The sequence below is a fragment of the Bubalus kerabau genome, chromosome 8, assembly GCF_029407905.1.
Source record: "Bubalus kerabau isolate K-KA32 ecotype Philippines breed swamp buffalo chromosome 8, PCC_UOA_SB_1v2, whole genome shotgun sequence".
Classification (NCBI taxonomy): Eukaryota; Metazoa; Chordata; class Mammalia; order Artiodactyla; family Bovidae; genus Bubalus; species Bubalus kerabau.
Window position 1 is genome coordinate 79858461 of NC_073631.1, and position 19756 is coordinate 79878216.

The 19756-nt window shown below is 56.6% G+C and overlaps 1 protein-coding gene and 1 non-coding gene across 2 annotated transcripts; one reads left to right on the top strand and one right to left on the bottom strand.

The window, feature by feature from the left end:
• Positions 1 to 505: 505 nt before the first annotated feature.
• Positions 506 to 16428, top strand: MYO1G (myosin IG). Its single transcript, XM_055589501.1, has 22 exons — positions 506 to 618; positions 2101 to 2309; positions 2480 to 2573; positions 3382 to 3547; positions 3822 to 3875; positions 4587 to 4682; positions 4936 to 5055; positions 6187 to 6408; positions 6504 to 6649; positions 7349 to 7463; positions 7640 to 7810; positions 8019 to 8089; positions 9467 to 9541; positions 9728 to 9860; positions 10643 to 10809; positions 11220 to 11427; positions 12953 to 13176; positions 13754 to 13898; positions 14597 to 14701; positions 14906 to 15019; positions 15962 to 16116; positions 16198 to 16428. Exons 1-22 carry the CDS (start codon positions 524 to 526, stop codon positions 16352 to 16354), a joined length of 3042 nt encoding a protein of 1013 aa, XP_055445476.1. The 5' UTR covers positions 506 to 523; the 3' UTR covers positions 16355 to 16428.
• A 2762-nt stretch (positions 16429 to 19190) lies between these two features.
• On the bottom strand, positions 19191 to 19262 carry TRNAC-GCA (transfer RNA cysteine (anticodon GCA)). The gene has a single exon. It is a non-coding gene; the product is annotated as a tRNA-Cys (tRNA).
• Between the last annotated feature and the right edge of the window lie 494 nt (positions 19263 to 19756).

Sequence of the window (19756 nt, forward strand, 5' to 3'; positions counted from 1 at the left end):
GCCTGGGTTTCTGCCCCAAAGGCCTGGGTACCAGCATTCTTTGACTTTTTCTCAAGGTACAATGTGCCCAGCCTAAAAATCCACCTAGTGTTGATGTTGAGGTCTGAGAGTTGACAGACACACAGAGTTTTGTAGCCAGGACCACAGCAAGAAATCTCTTCTCAGGGTCCCACAAGTGACCAGCAGGGCCGGGGACTGCAGAGGCTCCTCTGCTTGGGGTGAGGGTGAGATCACAGAGGGTCAGAGTTTCCTTGACCGCCTCAACCTCAACCGTTAGGCACGCCCGGAGGGGAGGGAACCAGGAAGCAGGGGTCAGAGCCCCTTGGGAGGGGACAGCAAGTGGGGAGGGCAACCCCTTCCCGGGGCCAGAAGAACCCACTTCCTACTTCACCACACTGCTGGGGCGGCAGGCGGGGAGGCTGCGGGCAGGGAGGGCTGGGCCTGTGCGAGAGCACCCCTCCCCTTAGCCGCTCTGCACAGGAAGGTTGGGGCAACCTGGCCTGGGTGCTTCCCCGCCGGCAGGATGGAGGACGATGAAGGCCCTGAGTGTGGCAAGCCCGACTTTGTGCTTTTGGACCAAGTGACCATGGAAGACTTCATGGAGAATCTGAAACTCAGGTAGACCCAGGGCGTGGGCTCCCCTTCTCCCTGTCCCCATCCCCAACTGGTCTCCATCAGCCCACCATCTGGGTGACCTCAGGGAGATGTCGGGGCTGGAAGGACTGTCCCCTCAGGGCCAGGACAGTCAGCCAGTGCTAGAGCAGGCTCCCCAGGCCTGTGCCTCCCACACAGCCCAGGTGTCTCCTGAGCCTTCCTCTTGGCAGGGGCAGGCAGGTGCCAGGCATCTGGACCGAGTGGCCGCTCCATCTTCCTAGTGAGGCTGTGCTGAGCCCTAGGGGCTCAAAGGGAAGTGGTCAGTTTCCTCCCTGGGGTGCAGATGGATAAACTGAGATGACACTCTCAAAGAGACATGTGGGGTGCTTCAGGGTGTGGCTGGTAGAAGTGACACGGGGCCCTATTTGCCGGAGAGCAGAGGGCAGGGAGGAGCTGCTGGTGGTGATGAGGGGTGGCAGCAGGAGCTGGCTTCATCCCTGAACAGCCATGAGGAGCAGATGGTAACCCACTGTGCAGAGCCTAGGGACAGGTCCTCCTGAGCCCAGATTGTTGAAGTCAGACACCACAGGCCCTGAGTCAAGGCCAGGGTTGTGGGATGGAGAGTCAGACCGGAAATGAGCTTCTCTGTTGTATGAGGCACAGAACTAAGCAGATTACAAACTAGCTTCTGAGATAGGTACTACCATCACCATATTAACACCGGGACCCTGACCCCGGGGCCACATGGCTTGCAGGTGGAGAGTCTGTCTCCAGCAGGTCCTGGGTGTGCAGGGAGCCAAACCGGAGAACTCCTGTGTCTGAAGCAGTGGAGGAAGGGGAACCTGGGACCGGCAGTCAGGGACAGGGCGGGTCCCAGACACCGCGGGGAGCACGGGGGCTGGGGCTCCTCCCAGAGCACAAGGGTCAGGAGACAAGGGACACAGGCACCCTCGCGGGTGACTAGGTTCACGCTGAGGGTCGAGAGATCTGAGGAAGTGCAGGGTGGGGCTGGCGGCACTGCTGCACCAGGCACCCTCCCAGTGCCTCCCAGTCTGCTGTCTGGGTGGGGCTCAGCGGGTCCTGCTTCTGCTTCTGGGTCCCCGCCCAGGTCTTGAGACGGAAACAACTGGAGGTCCCTCCCTCCACCTCTCACCCCTATCTCCTCCCTGAGCTCAACTCCATCACCTAAGCTGCCAGTTCTGCCTGGCCCAGTGTGGCCTTGGGCAAGTCAGTCCCTTGATAAAACAGAGAGTCAGGATTCCTGTGACTCCACCCCATGGAGAGCAGCTTGGACCCCAACACTACCTTGTGTGTGGGTGAGGCTCCCAGCAAGATGGCAACAGAAGACTCAAGTCAACCCCACCACTTCCCCTCCACGCACTTCTCTGCCCTCAGCCCTGGGGGTGGGCCAGGGCCCCAAGACTTCCCACCTGGGCCCAATGCCCCAGAATCTATGTGTGTGTCCCCTTGGCCCTGAACACTGAGGACCTGCCCTGCCTGTGCCAGGTTCGAGAAGGGCCGCATCTACACATACATCGGTGAGGTGCTGGTGTCCGTAAACCCCTACCAGGAGCTGCCCCTGTACGGGCCAGAAGCCATTGCCAGGTACCAGGGCCGCGAGCTCTATGAGAGGCCACCCCACCTGTATGCTGTGGCCAACGCCGCCTACAGAGCAATGAAGCGCCGGTCCAGGGACACCTGCATTGTTATTTCAGGTACCTGCCTAGCATCCAGGGCCCAGGTGCCAGCTCACAACCTCCCTGGGTCCCAGTGTTTTCATTTGTCAATGATGGTGTGGTGGTTGGAGTGCCTGGGAGTACAGGTGGGCACAGGGAGCTGGTTAAGGGGGAGCAGCCAAAAACTCTGACTGTCCATCTGTTGGCAGGCGAGAGTGGGGCAGGGAAGACAGAAGCCAGCAAGCACATCATGCAATACATCGCAGCCGTTACCAACCCAAGCCAGCGGGCCGAGGTAGAGAGGTGAGGCCAGTGGGGGTGGGGATGGTAGGGAAGGGCTGGCCTGTGTCTCGTGCCTGATGAAGGGCAAGAAACACAATGGAGCCCAGCTCAGGCCAAGTTCAGTGGCTGTCAGTAAGACTCTAAGTGACCCACAGCTAGGACCTCTCTACCCAAGTAGAGGCGAGGCCCAGCATAGGGGTGCCCTTCCTCTAGGGATGGGAAAGGGAGGAGGTGGAGAGGGCCAACAGATAGGTGCTGGGCCCTCACGGGGACCCAATGGGAGCAGAGAGGTTGGCTGCCTGTAAGAAAAGCCCTGGATGCCAGGCCAGTGTCAGGGCTGGGCCAGAAACCTGGAAACCAGGACCTATCTACCTGCCAGCAGCTCACCAACAGGGATCTGTGGGAGCAGCTTCCTGTGTGAGAGCCCTGCCTCTTCCTGTTAAGGTGGGGTAAGGTGGAGTAAGGTGGGGGTTGGGGTAAGATTGGGGTGGCAGCAGCGATGGAAATTCCCAAGCACACATGCCTGGCAGTGCCAAGTGTCCAGATCCAGCTCCTCATTGGGCTACAACTTTGGTCTGAGAAGGAGGGCCAGAGCCTTTCAAGGCTCAAGGCTTCACAGGTCACCGGCATGAGTGCCTGGCAGGTGCATTTCCCAGCATCTCAGAGTCAAGCGCCTGCAAGGGGCAGCGCAGGGTGAGGCCGGGCCCTCAGATTCCCTCTCCTCCTGTGATTGGGAAGCCTCAGGCAGCGATCCTGCATGGGGACACAGTCCCGAGTGCAAGGTCTTCGTGTTATAGTCCTGGCCCCTCTACCTCCCCACTCCACGCAGGGTCAAGGACGTGCTGCTCAAGTCCACATGCGTGCTGGAGGCCTTCGGCAATGCTCGCACCAACCGCAACCACAACTCTAGCCGCTTTGGCAAGTACATGGACATCAACTTTGACTTCAAAGGAGACCCCGTGGGGGGACACATCCACAGCTACCTGCTGGAGAAGGTGGGCCCTGCTACCAAGACCCTGGGCAGGTGGGCTGCACACAGGCCTCTCTCAGGGGGACCAGGCAGAGCCGTCCCACTATGCTGACTCTCCTGGCCCTGGTGCCGTGCAGGCAGGAACAGACCTTCTCTGATGTCTCAGGTTCACAGGGCGGGGCTCCCTCCATAGCCAGGTCTACCGCCACCCCCTACCTGCCCTGTCCTGGGGGCTCTGGGACAGGTCCCTGGGATGGGGCCAGTCCCAGGCATGAGTCCAGCTGTCCCTTTCTCCACAGTCGCGGGTCCTTAAGCAGCACGTAGGCGAAAGGAACTTCCACGCCTTCTATCAGGTGAGCCAAAGCCGGCAGGTGGGGACCTGCAAGGGGGGTCCTGTTGGCCCCACCCACAGTCCATTCCCCTCCCCTCCACCTGTCTTCCCCCGCCCCCGTTGGGCTGGGAATTCCCTGGACATGGCAGTGTGTGTACCTCATCTGGCCCTGACGTGGGGTCTCCCTGGACCTGGGCAGGGAAGTGTCTACACTGTGTCTGACACTGAGGTGGTTTCTGGGCACTGATAGTGTCTACACTGGGTAAGACCCACTGAGACCTCAGGTGGTGTCTACACCATGTCTGACCTACTGAAGTGGGATCTCTTTGGACTTGGAGATGGTATCTACATCCTTTCTGACTCACTGAAGTGGGTGCCTGGACACTGGCCATATTTACATATGTCTGATCACTGAAGTAGGTCCTCCCAGGACACAGGCAGTTTCTACACAGTGTCTGACACCAAAATGGGATCTCCCTGGATTCTAGTGGTGTCTACACCACATCGAGTGGGTTCTCATCAGACTTGTTCAGAATCTACACCATGTCTGACCTAGAAGTCAGTCCTCCCTGGGCTCAGGCACTGTCCACACCATCACCGTGCTGACTCATACCATGCATTCGTTGGGTCAGCAGTGGTTGAAGGATGCCATCTGTTTGTGGTAGGGTGTACGGTGGGAGGGGGCGTATCTTGGAGCTCAGGGGCCTAACAGAGGGATGTCTGGGTCCTCCAGGTGCTGCGGGGCTGTGAGGATGAGGAGCTGCAAGAACTGCACCTTCAGAGAAACCCTGCAGTGTATAATTTCACCCGCCAGGGGGCGGGGCTCAATGTGAGTGGGGGCAGGGAGCCCAGGCTCTAGTCACTCCTAGTCCCAGAACCCTGGGGCTGGTGACCAGTGGCTTCAGCTGGGCCCAGGGTGGTATGAATGGCTCAGCAGGACTGGTGGTGCCTGATTCTGTAGGCTTTCAGTTGGAGGAATCAGGGCTCAGAGTGGGGAAGGGGTGCAATGGCAAGCAAGTGCACTGAGGCAGAGGAATTGAGGTTCAGTGTGGCAGTGGTGTGCTGAGCCCTTTTCCCCCCAGGTCATGGACATCGATGAGAAGAGCCACCACCAGGCAGTGACGGAGGCCATGCGGGTGATCGGCTTCAGTCCTGAGGAGGTGGCCTCTGTGCACCGGATCCTAGCCGCTATACTGCACCTGGTGAGCCTGCCTGTGGGCACTGCAGCCACTTCCCCATGTGGTGCCTGGCTGGGCACCTCCCCTGAAGGAGAAGACTGGCCTCTAACAACCCAGCAGTGTAACTGGCCCTCTCCTGCCTCTGCTGAAACCCAAGTTGTTTTGATTATGGGTTCCCATAATGTGCCTGGTCCACGTTTGGTAGTTTAGCCTGTACTTAGCAGGTAAGGACAGTTTGGGCTCAGTAAAATGGAAACAGTGGCAGATTTTATCTTCTTGAGCTCCCAAATTACTGCAGACGGTGACTACAGCCATGAAATTAAAAGATGCTTGCTCCTTGAAAGAAAAGCTATGACAAACCTAGACAGCATATTAAAAAGCAGAGACATCACTTTGCCGACAAAGATCTATCTAGTCAAAGCTATGGTTTTTCCAGTAGTCATGTACAGATGTGAGAGTTGAACCATAAAGGCTAAGCACCAAAGAACTGATGCTTTCAAACTGAACTGCTGGTCTTGAGAGTCCCTTGGACTGCAAGGAGATCAAACCAATCAAAGGAAATCAACTAAAGGAAATCAACTCTAAATTTTCATTGGAACCACTGATGTTGAAGCTGAAGCTCCAATACTTTGGCCACTTGATGCAAAGAGCCAACTCATTGGAAAAGATCCTGATGCTGGGAAAGACTGAGGGCAGGAGGAGAAGGGGCAACAGAGGATGAGATGGTTGGATGGCATCACTCACTCAATGGACATGAGTTCGAGCAAACTCCGGGAGATGGAGAAGGACAGGGAAGCCTGGCATGCTGTAGTCCTTGGGGTTGCAAAGAGTCAGACACAACTTAGCAACTGACAACAAACACGCAGACCTGGCTCTTGCTTCTGTCACCTAAGAGTTGAGTGACTTTGGGCAGGTTACTCAGTGACTCTGAGCCTCTGCTCTCTCTCAGGAAACATGAGGTGTGGGCAGCACATAACCAGTTACAGGAGGACACGGTGGGCCCGCTCACATGACATTCCCGGTGGGAGGCCTTGGGGAAGGCTTTGGTGTGCTCCAGGAGCAGCTCCCCATGCCCCTGCCCTCCCTTCCCTGGGCATAAGTGTACAGGCTCCTCTGAGACACAGAGCCTGACTCTTGACGATTTACCATCACCAGGGAAACATTGAGTTCGTGGAGCTGGAGAACAACCTGGAGCAGGGGCGCCTGGCGGTGACCGAGGAAGTGTTGGTGGACCACGTGGCTGAGCTGACGGCCACACCCCGGGAGCTAGTGCTGCGCTGCCTACTAGCTCGCACTGTGGCCTCTGGAGGCAGGGAGGTCATTGAGAAGGGCCACACTGCGGCCGAGGCCAGCTATGCCCGGGATGCCTGTGCCAAGGTATTCTAGGGGGTGGGTGGGGAACCCCAGAGGCCTTCCCAGAGGAGACAAGGCCAGAGGCAGTCAGAAGCAGCTGGCTCTTTGCCTCTCCCCAGGCAGTGTACCAGCGACTATTTGAGTGGGTGGTGGACCGGATTAATCATGTCATGGAACCCCGGGACCGGGACCCCCGGCGTGATGGCAAGGACACAGTCATTGGTGTGCTGGACATCTATGGCTTTGAGGTGTTCCCCGTCAATAGGTGGGTAGTTCCGCCACCACATCCCACACTCTGACCCCCACCCCAACTCTTAGTCCTGGGGAGCTTGGCTGGGCAGAGGAACAGGATGCCTAGTGTCCATCGCGGTTGGTCCTTGGCCCCTAGGCTCATGTCTTCAAGCCTGCTTCAGCTGTGCCACCGCCCACTGGTGCCTGGGATGGCAAGACCTTGGCTTACTTCCCCTCACAGGGACTCCCCAATCCACTTCAGGGCACATGTGCTGGGTGGGCTAGGGAGTAGGGACCAGGTAAAAGAGCAGCCCAGAGTAAGAGATGCACCCCTACTGGGAGGCCACTGGGGTGCCTGGCTCCAGACCCCTCAGGCGATCTTCAGGGCATCTATTTGGGGGGATCCCTGCTATTCATTGGGCTTCCCTGGTGTCCCAGATGATAAAGAATCCTCCTGCAATGTGGAAGACCTGGGTTTGATCCCTGGGTTGGGAAGATACCCTGGAGGAGAGCATAACAACCCACTCCAATATTCTTGCCTGGAGACTTCCATGGACAGAGGAGCCTGGCAGGCTACAGTCCACGGGGTCACAAAGAGTTGGACACAACTGAGCGACTAAGCACAGCATAGCACAGCTGCTATTGGTTGCACTCACTCTCCACAGAGCCAAAGCCTTAGTGTGGGTGGTCGAGGCATGACTCTGAACGGTCCTTCTGCCCACCCCTCCTCCAGCTTCGAGCAGTTCTGCATCAATTACTGTAATGAGAAGCTGCAGCAGCTCTTCATCCAGCTCATCCTGAAGCAGGAGCAGGAGGAATACGAGCGGGAAGGCATCGCCTGGCAGACCGTGGGTGCCCGGCCCTCCCTGCACCCGCGTTTCCCGGGTGGGAGGGAGATGGGGGGAGGGACGGTGCTGGGTCGGCGGGTGTGCAGAGGAGGGCTGTAAGATGTGGACACTGGGCAGGAACACAGGCAGGAGGCTGGCGGACAGGGCTCGGGAGCTGCCCTGCTTGCCTGCCACAGGTGGAATACTTCAACAACGCCACCATCGTGGACCTGGTGGAGCGGCCCCACCGGGGCATCCTCGCTGTGCTGGATGAGGCCTGCAGCACTGCGGGCCCCATCACTGACCGGATCTTCCTGCAGACCCTGGACACACACCACCGCCACCACCCACACTATACCAGCCGCCAGGTGCCCCTCTGCCCCTGCGGTCTCCCCACCCTGTGCCCGTCCAGCTGGTCCCGGCACTGGCGGGCACCCCACGGTGCCACACTGCCTGTCTTGGGGTGGGTAGGGGGTCTTGGTGGTGGCTCAGCCTCCTCTGCAGGGCTGTCTCCCCTTTCTCCCCTAGATCCCCCCACACCTTCTAGGTCTTGACCTGTGCTGTCCCCATCCATAGCTCTGCCCCACAGACAAGACCATGGAGTTTGGCCGAGACTTCCGGATCAAGCACTACGCAGGGGATGTCACGTAAGGGCCCCCCACTGGGCGTCTGGTTTCCCCCTCACCGCCCCCTCCCCTTTTTAAGACACTGGAAATATGCTCTTCACCAGATTCACAAATGAGAAGTATCAATTAGGGCTTTTAAGATAGTGATTCTTAGCCCTGGCTGCATCCTAGAATCTTCTGGGCAGCTTTAAAAAAGAAAAAGCCAATTTCTGGTAGAGTGGCTGGAGATTCAGAGGTGCAGCTAGGGTGGGACCTCTGTTCTGAACCCAGGGCCAGTACTTTTATTTTTTAAAAATTCTTTCTTTCTTTCTTTATTGGCTGTGCTGGATTTTTGTTGCTGTGTGGACGTTTCTCTAGTTGCAGAGAGCAGGGGATACTCTCTAGTTTCGGTGCACGGGCTTCCCACTGTGGTGGCTTCTCTTGTTGCAGAGCACAGGCTCTAGGGTTCACAGCCTTCAGTGGTTGCGGCTCCCAGGCTCAACAGTTGTGGAGCATGGGTTTAGCTGCTCTGTGGCACGTGGGATCTTCCCAGACCAGGGACTAAACCCGCGTCCCCTGCATTGGCAGGCAGATTCTTTAGCACTGAGCATCAGGGAAGCCCTGGGGCCAGTTCTTGTCACCTTTTGTCAGCGAGGAGGAGCAGAGAGGCCAGATGATGTGTTTCTAATGAGCTCCCAGGCCAGGTGGACATGGCCAGTCCTCAGGCCACACACTGAGCACCAAAGTCCCTAGTGTCTTCCAGAAGTGGCCATGATTATTATTAATTCCCCTGTCACACATCTCACCCAGAATTGGATCTGAGGTGACTCACAGAGAGAGACACAAGTCTCCCACATGTCCTTCATGAGGAGAAGAAATAGAATCAAAAAGACGAAGCTGCCAGAAGTCAGATCCCATGGCCCTGAGACTTTCTAGGAACTGCAAGTGAAGCCAAGATTTTGGCACTGAGCTTTCTAGCAAAGGCTAGAATGATGAATCTGAGGTTCTCCAGGCCAAGAAGCCAAAGAGACCAATGACTCAGGAGTTCCTGGTTGTAACTGCAATCGCTGACATTTATTTATGGAAACTCAGTAGGCACTGTTCTGAGGGTGTGATGTCTACTGAGGCACAGAGAATTTAAGTCACTTGTCCCATGTCACATGTATGTGCTAAAGCCAGGATTCAGTGATGCAACATTCGGCTCCGTGGGCATAACCCCTTGACTCATCTTTCAGGAGAGAAACATCTGAGGGAAGAGGTCTTATATGATGAGAGGGAAAGCAGACAGGAGAGGGGAAGGAAGAAGAGCACATGAGGAGAAAGAAAGGGAGGCTGACCAGGTGGGAGGAGGGGGAGGGGCACGCTAGGAGGTCAGAAGCCCCTTACCTCCTCACTGGCCCTCCCCTGGCCCTCCCCCAGGTACTCTGTGGAGGGCTTCATTGATAAGAACAGAGACTTCCTCTTCCAGGACTTCAAGCGTCTGCTGTACAACAGGTGAAGGGGGCTCTCTGGGCATGTGTGTGGGTGCCAGACAGTGAAGGCCCAGGCACTCTGGCTGGAAGGGCCTTCAGACACTCTGTCTGATCCTCACAGCCCAAGGTCTTGAAGTTTACACATGGCCGAGCTGGGGTGGGGGCTGTCCTCCTGGAGGGCATCTGGGCATGCGGCCTGTATCCACAGCAAGGATCCCACCCTGCGGGCCATGTGGCCAGATGGGCAGCAGGACATCACAGAGGTGACCAAGCGCCCCCTGACGGCCGGCACACTCTTCAAGAACTCCATGGTGGCCCTGGTGGAAAACCTGGCCTCCAAGGTACGGCCCCCCCCCACCTTGAATCTGGATCCTTCCAGATTCTTCTGTCTGTGCCTGGATGTCAGGTTGGGTCCTCCATTGCCTCTGTGCATCATAAGAGGGTGTTCCTTTCCTGTCTGCTGTGAGCCATACCTCCTCCAGCAGAAAGGGACCTGCCACTGCTCAGGTTATGATGCCCTGAGCCGGGCCAAGGCTTGAGTAAACACAAGATCCTTGTAGCCTTCCCCTGGCCCCATTGCTTCTCAGAGATGGGCTAGGGGAGACCTCACCCAGAACTTGAGTTGGCCCAGCCCTGGTCCTGCCTGGAGCCAGGATTAGTTTTCTGGAAGCTGGAGGCACCAGGACAAGAAAGTGGCACTCCCATCTTGCAGAAATTGGGGCCCAAAGTCAGAGAGGGCAGCGGGAGGATGCCAGGGCCAGCTTAATAGTAGAATGTCCAGAGACTCTGCAGGGCCTCTGGGAAGGCAAGAGGAAGGGCTGAGGGGCTCTGCTGCACTGTCAGGACCTGAATGTGGGCCAGCACCCTGCCCACACCCAGCACTGGAGCTCCCAGGTCCCATTCTGCCCACCATGCCCTCACACCCACTCTCCTCCTGGCTGGCCTTGCCCTTCTGCCTGCCCTTGGCCCCTGGGCCTCCCTGTCCCCCTGAGAGATCCTCTACCCTATGGATGGCAGCATGGAGGGTTAGAGACAGGCCTGAGCTCCTCGCTGCCCCTGTCCAGTAACTGAGTAACTGTAGGGCTGTGACACTGGCCTCTCCGAGTGTCCTTTGTCCTCACAGGAGCCCTTCTACGTCCGCTGTATCAAGCCCAACGAGGACAAGGTGGCCGGGAAGCTGGACGAGGGCCACTGTCGCCACCAGGTCGCATACCTGGGGCTGCTGGAGAACGTGAGGGTCCGCAGGGCAGGCTTCGCTTCCCGCCAGCCCTATCCTCGATTCCTGCTCAGGTACGGCCCCTTCTCCCATGGCGGGGGACTGGTCCTTGAGAAGTTCCATCAGCCCGCAGGGGGTGCCCAAAGCAACGAGCACTTTTCAGACGTCAGTGCGGAAGCCTGCAGGATGCTGCTGACCCGGGGACACTGCCAGTCTTGGAGGCCCCTCGAGTGACACAAGGGGTGGGACTAGGCAGGGTGGACTGAAGTGGGCGTGGCAAGGAGGGGTGTGGGCGTGGCACGGGGTGTGGGCGTGGCAGGGAGCTGGCGTTGGAGTGGGAGTGGCTTGGGGGAAAGGGTCGGAGGGAGGAGGGGGAGGAGAGGAGGAGGGAGAGGGTCAGGGGAGGAGAGGGGAAGAGGATGGGGGTTTAGGTCCACACCCCTCCCCAGGGCCCAGCGCCCACAGCCCGGTCCTGCCGTGACAGGTACAAGATGACCTGTGAGTACACGTGGCCGAATCATCTGCTGGGCTCAGATAAGGCGGCCGTGGGCGCTCTCCTGGAGCAGCATGGGCTGCAGGGGGACGTGGCCTTTGGCCACAGCAAGGTCTTCATCCGTTCGCCCCGGACGCTGGTCACGCTGGAGCAGAGCCGCGCCTGTCTCATCCCCATCATCGTGCTGCTACTGCAGAAGGTGCGGCCGGCTGGACGCCCGCCAGGGCCAGTGTAGAGGGGGGCCGGAGAGCGCTCTGAGCATTACTTGGGGGTAGGGGAGAGATGGGTGTGCACCACCGGAGCGGGGGGGGGGGGGGTTTGCTGTGCGTGCACTGAGGGGACCACAGACACTGTTCCAAGTACTAGAGAAGTCCCCTGCTCACAGGTGACAAACGGAGATTGAAACTGACAAGCAAAAAGTTTGGATTTCTGTTCAGGTCACCTCTGTCCTGTGGCCACCAGCCTCAGGCTCAGGTGCTCAAAACAAGATAATCAGGAATCTGGCTCCTTTACTTCCTTCTTTTCCCTTCCTTTCTTCTACTTATCCTAAAATATTTCAAACCTGGAGAAAATCGGGCAGAATGGTGTACTAAATTCCCACACTCTGACTGCCCTGCTTTATGACCCCTGTGGTTTTGTGTAGACACCTCACCTTCATTCCTGTTATTTTGAATCAAGTCATTTAGTTTATAATCATTTCAGTATGCCTTTCCAAAGGATAAGGACTCTCCCACCTCTTCTCATAACATTTTACTTAAACATTTCAAACCTATAGAAACTGGAAAGATTCGTACAATGTACCATTCACCTGGATAGCTACAGTTATGTGTTCTCACCCACTGCCCCATCTCTGTCTGTCTTTATCTCTCTCCACATCCACATACAGATACCCATATATTTGTATTTTTTCCCTAGCCACATAAAGTAATGACCTCTAAATCCTTCATCAGGTGTGTATTCTGAGAACAAGGACATTCCCCTTTATAATCACACCAACATTAGCCCATTCAAGAAAACTAACACTGATAAAATATAACCTACATAGCTGAATATCTAACATGTAGGCCGTATTCAAATTTCCTAAAGAAATTTGAATGGGTCCCACTATGACCCGTTATGTCTTTTAAAAACCCAGAATCCAATGAATGATGACACATTGCATTTTGTTGTTACCTCTGATATCTCCTCTAACACACAGGGTTATTTTTAAGAACATGACACAACACCACACCATCCCAGAAATAGGATTTAGAAAGTTGTTACTGACTTCCTGTGTCCCGTCCAGTCAGTAACCACATGTCCCCAATCATATCCTCAGTCTGTTCAAGTCAGGTTTTAATCTGTGAGTTCACTGGGCTGCTTACCTTGTAGGGTCTCCAGTCTGGGTTTGATGGTCACATTCTCAGGGTACCCCTCCAATTTGGGATCTCCCCATATGAGGGAGAGGCTTCCCTGGTGGCTCAGATGGTAAAGAATCCACCTGCAATGTGGGAGGCCTGGGTTTAATCCCTGGGTTAGGAAGATCCCCTGGAGAAGGGCATGGCAACCCACTCCCGTATTCTTGCCTGGAGAATCCCCATGGACAGAGGAGCTTTGAGGGCTACAGTCCATAGGGTCACAAAGAATGGGGCACGACTGAGAGACTAAGCACAGCACAGCAGCACATGTGAGGAGGTGGGGCCTGGCACAGCCTGAAGGAGCACCACCTCCTACCGGCCCCCCAGGCATGGCGGGGCACGCTGGCCAGGAGGCGCTGCCGGCGACTGAGGGCCATCTACACCATCATGAGCTGCTTCCGGAGGCACAAGGTGCGTGCTCACCTGACAGAGCTGCAGCAGCGATTCCAGGCTGCGCGTCAGCCCCCGCACTATGGCCGTGACCTCGTCTGGCCCCCACCGCCCACCGTGCTGCAGCCTTTCCAGGACATCTGCCAGGCCCTCTTCTCCAGGTACTTGCTCTCCGCCCCCGCCCACCTTGGTCTTTTCCACTCAGCTAGAGCCCATTGAACACCTGGACCAGGTCATCTGAACCCCACAGAGCCAGCTAGGAGACACACAGTCCCATTGGATAAACAGGAAGACAGAGGGCTGTGCGCATCCATTGACAGCCTACACCTCACAACCGCTAGAAGATTCCTAATGTCTCCAGCACTATTCTGGACATCTGGAGGGCTTGCAGGCCTTTATCTCCTTCCTAGGGCCCTGCAGAATGGGTGGTGGGTTGAAGCTAGAAGTGGGGGAAACTCTGTAACTGAGCCAGGCTTTGAAGGCTGAGTTAGGAATTCTTTAGGACAAGGTGTGAAGGGCGACCAGTGTGCTCAGAATAGGAGAGGCCACCTTCCATTGAGCCAGGGAGGCTGGGACACAGAAGGCGGCCAGTGCCAGGCTGAGGGGCTTGGCCTTCTCCTATTGGGGTAAAGGATGTGAAAAGTCATTAACGTGTGTTCTCAGGAAAGGGAGCAGAACCAGGAGTGGGGAGGGGCAAGGCCTTCACAGCGGTCCATCTGACTACCTGGCCCTCTCCAGGTGGCGGGCCCGGCAGCTGGTGAAGAACATCCCCCCTTCGGACATGGCTCAGATCAAGGCCAAGGTGGCTGCCATGGTGGCCCTGCAGGAGCTACGGCAGGACTGGGGCTGCCGGCGGGCCTGGGCCCGGGACTACTTGTCCTCCGTAAGTGTCGGGGCTGCAGGGGCTGGCTGCCAGGGAGGGGCTCCAGGCTGAGACCTTGCCTGTGCCACCTTAGCTGTCCTGTCTCTGGGCCTGGCTGTCCTGTGGGCTGTCCCCCTGTGTCCTTGCCCCTTGCCTCCACAGTTTAAGGGTTTTCACTCAGAACCAGCTGACGTAGGCTTTACTGAGAGCCTCCTCTACCCTACTCCCACTCCCTTTCCTCCGTTCTCAACCCCCCCATTCTCAGGCACAGACCCCCTTGTTAGGCACAGCCCCCTGACCAGAACCCAACACTGTGGCTCCCGTTGGCCCACATGGGCTCTGTGAGTGGCCCCCTCGCCCAGTTCTGCAGGGGCCAAAGCCTCAGGGGTGTGAGGTTGGCCCAAATGAATGGCTTAGCATGGAGGAGCCAGGTCTTACCAGGTCCCTTCCATTTCAGTGTCTATCCAGGCCTGGCCTGAGGAGCTGGGTGGGTGGGTGGGTGTGGGGGGCTCAGATGTGTGCCTAGAACCTTAGGGCTGCAGAGGTCTGTGTGGTGGGCTTCAGGGAACCCAGCGTGGTGGCTGGGCCCACTGGGAGGCCCGTGCATGACATGATGAGGTTTTCTGAGGTCAAGGATAGCTGTGCGGATTCGTTAAGAGTCGTGGTCAATCACGCATGGTCCCACGACCTCACCCTAAGCAACCCCCAACTGTCCCCAGGCCACAGACAACCCCACAGCCTCAGGCCTGTTTGCTCAGCGACTGAAGACGCTTCGGGAAAAAGACGGCTTTGGAGCCGTGCTCTTCTCCAGCCACGTCAGAAAGGTGAGCAGTGGGTTCAGGGCTGCTGGCTGATGACAGCCCTGGTTCAGGCCCAGCTAAGAGGTTTCACAACTACTCTTGAACTTCAAAAACTTCAGCTCCAACCCAGTTAGTGAGAGAATGGCTTCACAGAGGGGAGGCCTCCAGCCACACCTCCTGGGGAGTCCCCTGGGCCAGGCAGTGACCCTGAAACCACCCGTCCTACAGGTGAATCGCTTCAACAAAAGCCGGGACCGGGCACTGTTGCTCACAGATCGGCACCTCTACAAGCTGGAGCCAGGCCGGCAGTACCGGGTGATGCGGGCCGTGCCCCTGGACGCGGTGAGTCCTGTGAGAGGGCAGAGGCATTCGCCAGGCTCCAGCGGGCCCAGTGTCCTGCTGGGCACTGCTGCTGGGTCCCTGACCTCAGGCCTCCCTGGGATGACCAGAGCTATCTAGAACTCAGCATCGGCTCAGGATGGCAGCTTCCCCTCAGCCCCCACTGAACAGCCTGCCCATGGGTGTAGGGCCCCAAACTCCATGCTCAGCCTGCTCACCCTCCTCCTGCTCACCCTCCTCCTGCTGTACTCTTGGGCAGAACCAAATGGCCCCTCTTCCCCACATCTGCACCTGAGCCTGCCTGGGGTCCTCCCTACCTGGACCACATGGTCCTGGCTGCAGTGTGTGGCTGCCACCCATGGGACCCTGTCCCTTCCCTTCACTTCTCTGCCCAGCTCTATGGCCCACTACCCCTGGAGTTACAGCTCATACTCCCTCAGGACAAAGGACAACCCAGGGCAGAAACTGAGGCTGGAGGTCCCTATAACTCTCAGGATGAGGGACCATCTGCATGGCCACTACCAGTGTGGATATTTTAAATGCAATTGACAAGGAAAGAAAAATGAAAGTTCAGCTTCTTAGTTGCACCAGCACATTCAGGTGCTAGAAAGCTATAGGTGAGCAACGGTGCCATGTTAGACTTCGCAGATCTAGAATATTCCATCACGGCAAAAGTCCTCTTGTGCGGTGCACCTTGCCCAACCCTCTCCTTAATGGGCAGGACCAGAAAGGGAGGAAGGGGACCTAGAGGGGACAGCAGGACTGTAGAGCCTGCAGGGAGGATGGAGGACTGGAGCTCGAAGAGGCTTTCCGGAGAGGGCAGAGTGCTGGGAGGGGAAGACAGAGGGGCGGACATGTGTTCCTGGGATGCTGGGGCCCTCCAGAATGCAAGGTCGGGGTGGAGGGCCTGCCACACCCCTCACCGTGCGACCCTGCCCCCCTCAGGTGACGGGGCTGAGCGTGACCAGCGGGCGGGACCAGCTGGTGGTGCTGCACGCTAGGGGCTATGACGACCTGGTGGTGTGTCTGCATCGCTCCCAGCCGCCACTGGACAACCGCATCGGGGAGCTGGTGGGGGTGCTGGCTGCGCACTGTCAGGGGTGAGTCCCTGGGCACGGGCAGGGCAGCGGCTGCCTATCTGAGGGGCCTGGCCCATCCTGACCCTGACCTCCTTCCTTCAGGGAGGGACGGGCCCTGGAGGTCCGCGTGTCCGATTGCATCCCCCTGACCCAGCGCGGGGCCCGGCGCCTGGTATCCGTGGAGCCCAGATCGGAGCAGCCAGAGCCGGATTTCCGCTGCAGCCGTGGCGCCTTCACCCTCCTGTGGCCGAGCTGCTGAGAGGTTCTCCACCTGCGCCCACACCAGTGACAGACTGCAGTCTCGCTGTGCAATAAAGGATGCTGAGTCTGTGATGGGCGTGGCTTGTGTCTATGGGTATAGTCTCCAGCCACCGCCAACGTGGCAAATGTCACCCGTGTCCTCTGCTGATCCCTACATCTGAGGCTGCCCCTCTTGGGTTTCCGACTGTCCCCACAGCCTTGGTCTCTTTCTCTTTCCCCCACTTCTGTAGGCCCATTGTTCCTACTGGGCCACTGGGGAAGTTGGGGGTCCCAGGGCTGTCTTGGGGCAGGGCTTGGGCAGAGAACACACTGGGGCACACACTGTCCCGGCTGCTGTCTGTGTCGGTGCTGAGTGTGGCCATCCCAGGCCCTGAGAACCCTACTTCTGGGATGCTGGGAGCCAGGACCTTCCAGAGTCTGGGAGGGCATCCCTGTGCCTGGGCTTCTACAGGAAGCCAACCCAGGGAAGGCCAGAGTGGACACACCTCTACCCGCTCTGATGAGCAGATCCCCTCCCCAGCCCCTTGGGTCCTCCCCACCCCCCTGCCCCCGAGCCCTTCACACCAGCTCTCCAGCCCCTCCCCTCCCAGCCCTTCACCAGTCTCAGACCTTCTCCTCTCTTGATAGGTGGCCTCTCTGCTCTGACAGCTGCTCCCTTCCTCTTCCTGGGGCACTCTGATTTTGGGGGCATCCTTGCTTAATTGTGACCCGCTGGCGTGGACAGAGGTCGACCTGTTTGCTGTGGTTCTGGCTGTGTCATGGAAGGGCTCAGAACTTACTGAGGCTTCCCCTTGTCACACCTCTCCTCTCCTGGAGGTGGGTGGGGTAACCTCCCCACCATGCAGGTCTGTGTCTGTCGGCTCCTGACCTGCAAGAGCAGCTTGATTCAGAACCCAGACCTGAGGCCCACCCCCAAAGCCCCCACATGGCATACTCCAGAGTCTCCCCCCAGCACTGATGGCTAAGCTGGCTCCTTCCTTCCAGTGTTCTTGTCTTAGGGTACGCGCCTGCCCCAAGGCTCACACCATAATCCTGCAGCCTAGCTTCACCTCCATTCATTATTTGTGGCTCCCATCAAGGCAAACTGGCTCCACCTTTAAGTAACATTGAGATCAGCACACTTATCAGCCATCACCCTGGACTTCCACCTTCTCTCAAATTCTAACCTGCTGCGGTCTCATTCCCCGTGGCTACCAGCTGTCTGTGGAGAACTCTGCCTAGTTTGAAGCCCCCCACCGCCCCCCACTGCTCTTAGGAAGAGGGCAAATCCTAATCAGATAAAACTTCCAGAATTACCCCCACCACAAGCTCAGAGCTCTTTCAGGCAGCAGGACCCCAGCCCCCTCCTTCCTTGGGACCTTTGCACATGCGTCTACCTCTGGGAAGAGTGTCCCCGTTGCCTCTCTTCACCTGCTTGAGCCTCCTTCCTCAGGTCCTCTCCTACGTGTTCTTTATTCCTTGAGAACCCCTCATGCCCCACCCCCTTGGCCCCCTTCTGCAGAGCACCTTGTCATGAAACAACCATCATGCAACAGTACATCTCTCATGCAGCACCCCGGTCACCTGCAAACATTTTATTGGTTTTATTATTGCTTGCTCGAGTCAGTCCTCAGGGCTGGTCATGGTGGCTCTATGGTGGACACTGCTCTGCTCACCACTGAAGCTGTGGCTCCAGTGCGGGGCTGGCCCTGGTGGGGCATGCAGGGACCACTCACTGACCAAGGATAGGAGGTGTTTGCTGAGTGGCATCCTGACAGGGAAAGCCCCATCAGTGAAAAAATGAAAGCAAACCTAAGCTTGGGTCTGGAGAAGGTTTGCCAAGACGGGGCTCAGTCCCAAGAGCCCCTGAGCCCCTCCTCTCTCAGGAGGGCTGTCTTCCACAGAAGGGGCTGCTCTCGCAGTTTTGTGCTTTGACCTGCTGAGGTTTCCCACGTAGGATGGGACATGGTCACAAAAAAGAGTTTTGATGCCCATAAGGGCCATGTTCCCACAAAACAAACCTACTGGCCCTGAGGGCCATTCCCTGAGATGACGCTGAGGTGAGGGTCTGGAGCATCCACCCCAAAGTCCCACAGAGTAACATCAAATTCGGCTCTTTCTGTTAGAATTGTGGGCCCCAGGCATGGAAACCCCCCTCATGTCTTCCTATCAGCAGAGTGAGTCTGCTGGAACCTCCTTCTCAGGCTGTTTGGAAGACTACATGAGGCTGTGGGGAAGATGCCCAGCACGCAGGGGTGAGCCTTATCCAGATGCAGGGATAGGAACATCTCGTACGTGGCTCGGTCGGTGGCTTCCCTCAGTGTGTATGGTCCCTTCACAACCCCAGGAGCAGAAAAGGTGATCTCCATTTGGCAGATGAGGAAACAGAACCATTAAGGTAGCCATTTTTCTTTTTTAAAATTTGAAGTTATATTGGTCTCCCCTCAAAAAATGCTTAGACTTAATTCTTTCAATTAACCTTGCATACACTTCTGCCACTTATTTTTATTGATGTATAATTCACACACCACAAAACTCACCATTTTGATTTGGGCAATTCAGTGGTTTTTAGTATATTCACAAGGTTCCGCAACCAGCCAGCGCCATCATCTAATATTAGAACTTCTCATCACACCAAAGAGAAGCTGCCACCCACTAGCAGTCACGCCCATTCCCTTCTCCCCAGCCTCTGGCAACCACTAACCTACTTTTTGTGTCTATAAGTGAAGTGAAGTCGCTCAGTCGTGTCCGACTCTTTGCAACCCCATGGACTGTAGCCCACCAGGCTTTTCCGTCCATGAGATTTTCCAGGCAAGAGTACTGGAGTGGGTTGCCATTTCCTTCTCCAGGGGATCTTCCCGACCCAGGGATTGAACCTGGGTCTCCTGCATTGCAGGCAGACGCTCTGCCGTCTGAGCCACCAGGGAAGCCCTGCCATTTTTTTGTCTATAGATCTGGCTTATTCTAGACAGTTCACACAAATGGAATTATACACTATCTAATCTCATTTGTCTGGTTTCTTTCACTGAGCATAATGTCTTCAAAATTCAGCCATATTGTAACATTGTATCATGTGTCAGTACTTCATTCTTTTTTTTTTAATTAAAAATATTTATTTATTTGGCTGCATGGGGTCTTAGTTGCTGCATGTGGGATCTATTTCCCTGATCAGGAATTGAACCCAGTCCCCCTACATTGGAAGCACAAAGTCTTAGCCACTGGACTACCGGTGAAGTTCCAGTACTTTATTCTTTTACAGACAAATAATATTCTATTGTTAGCATATACCACATTTTGTTTATCTGTTAGTCAGTTGATGGACATTTGGTTGACTATTATGAATAATTGTGCACAAGTTTTTCTGTGGACATAGGTTTTCAGTTCTCTTCATATGTACCTAGGCGTGGAATTGCTGGGTCAA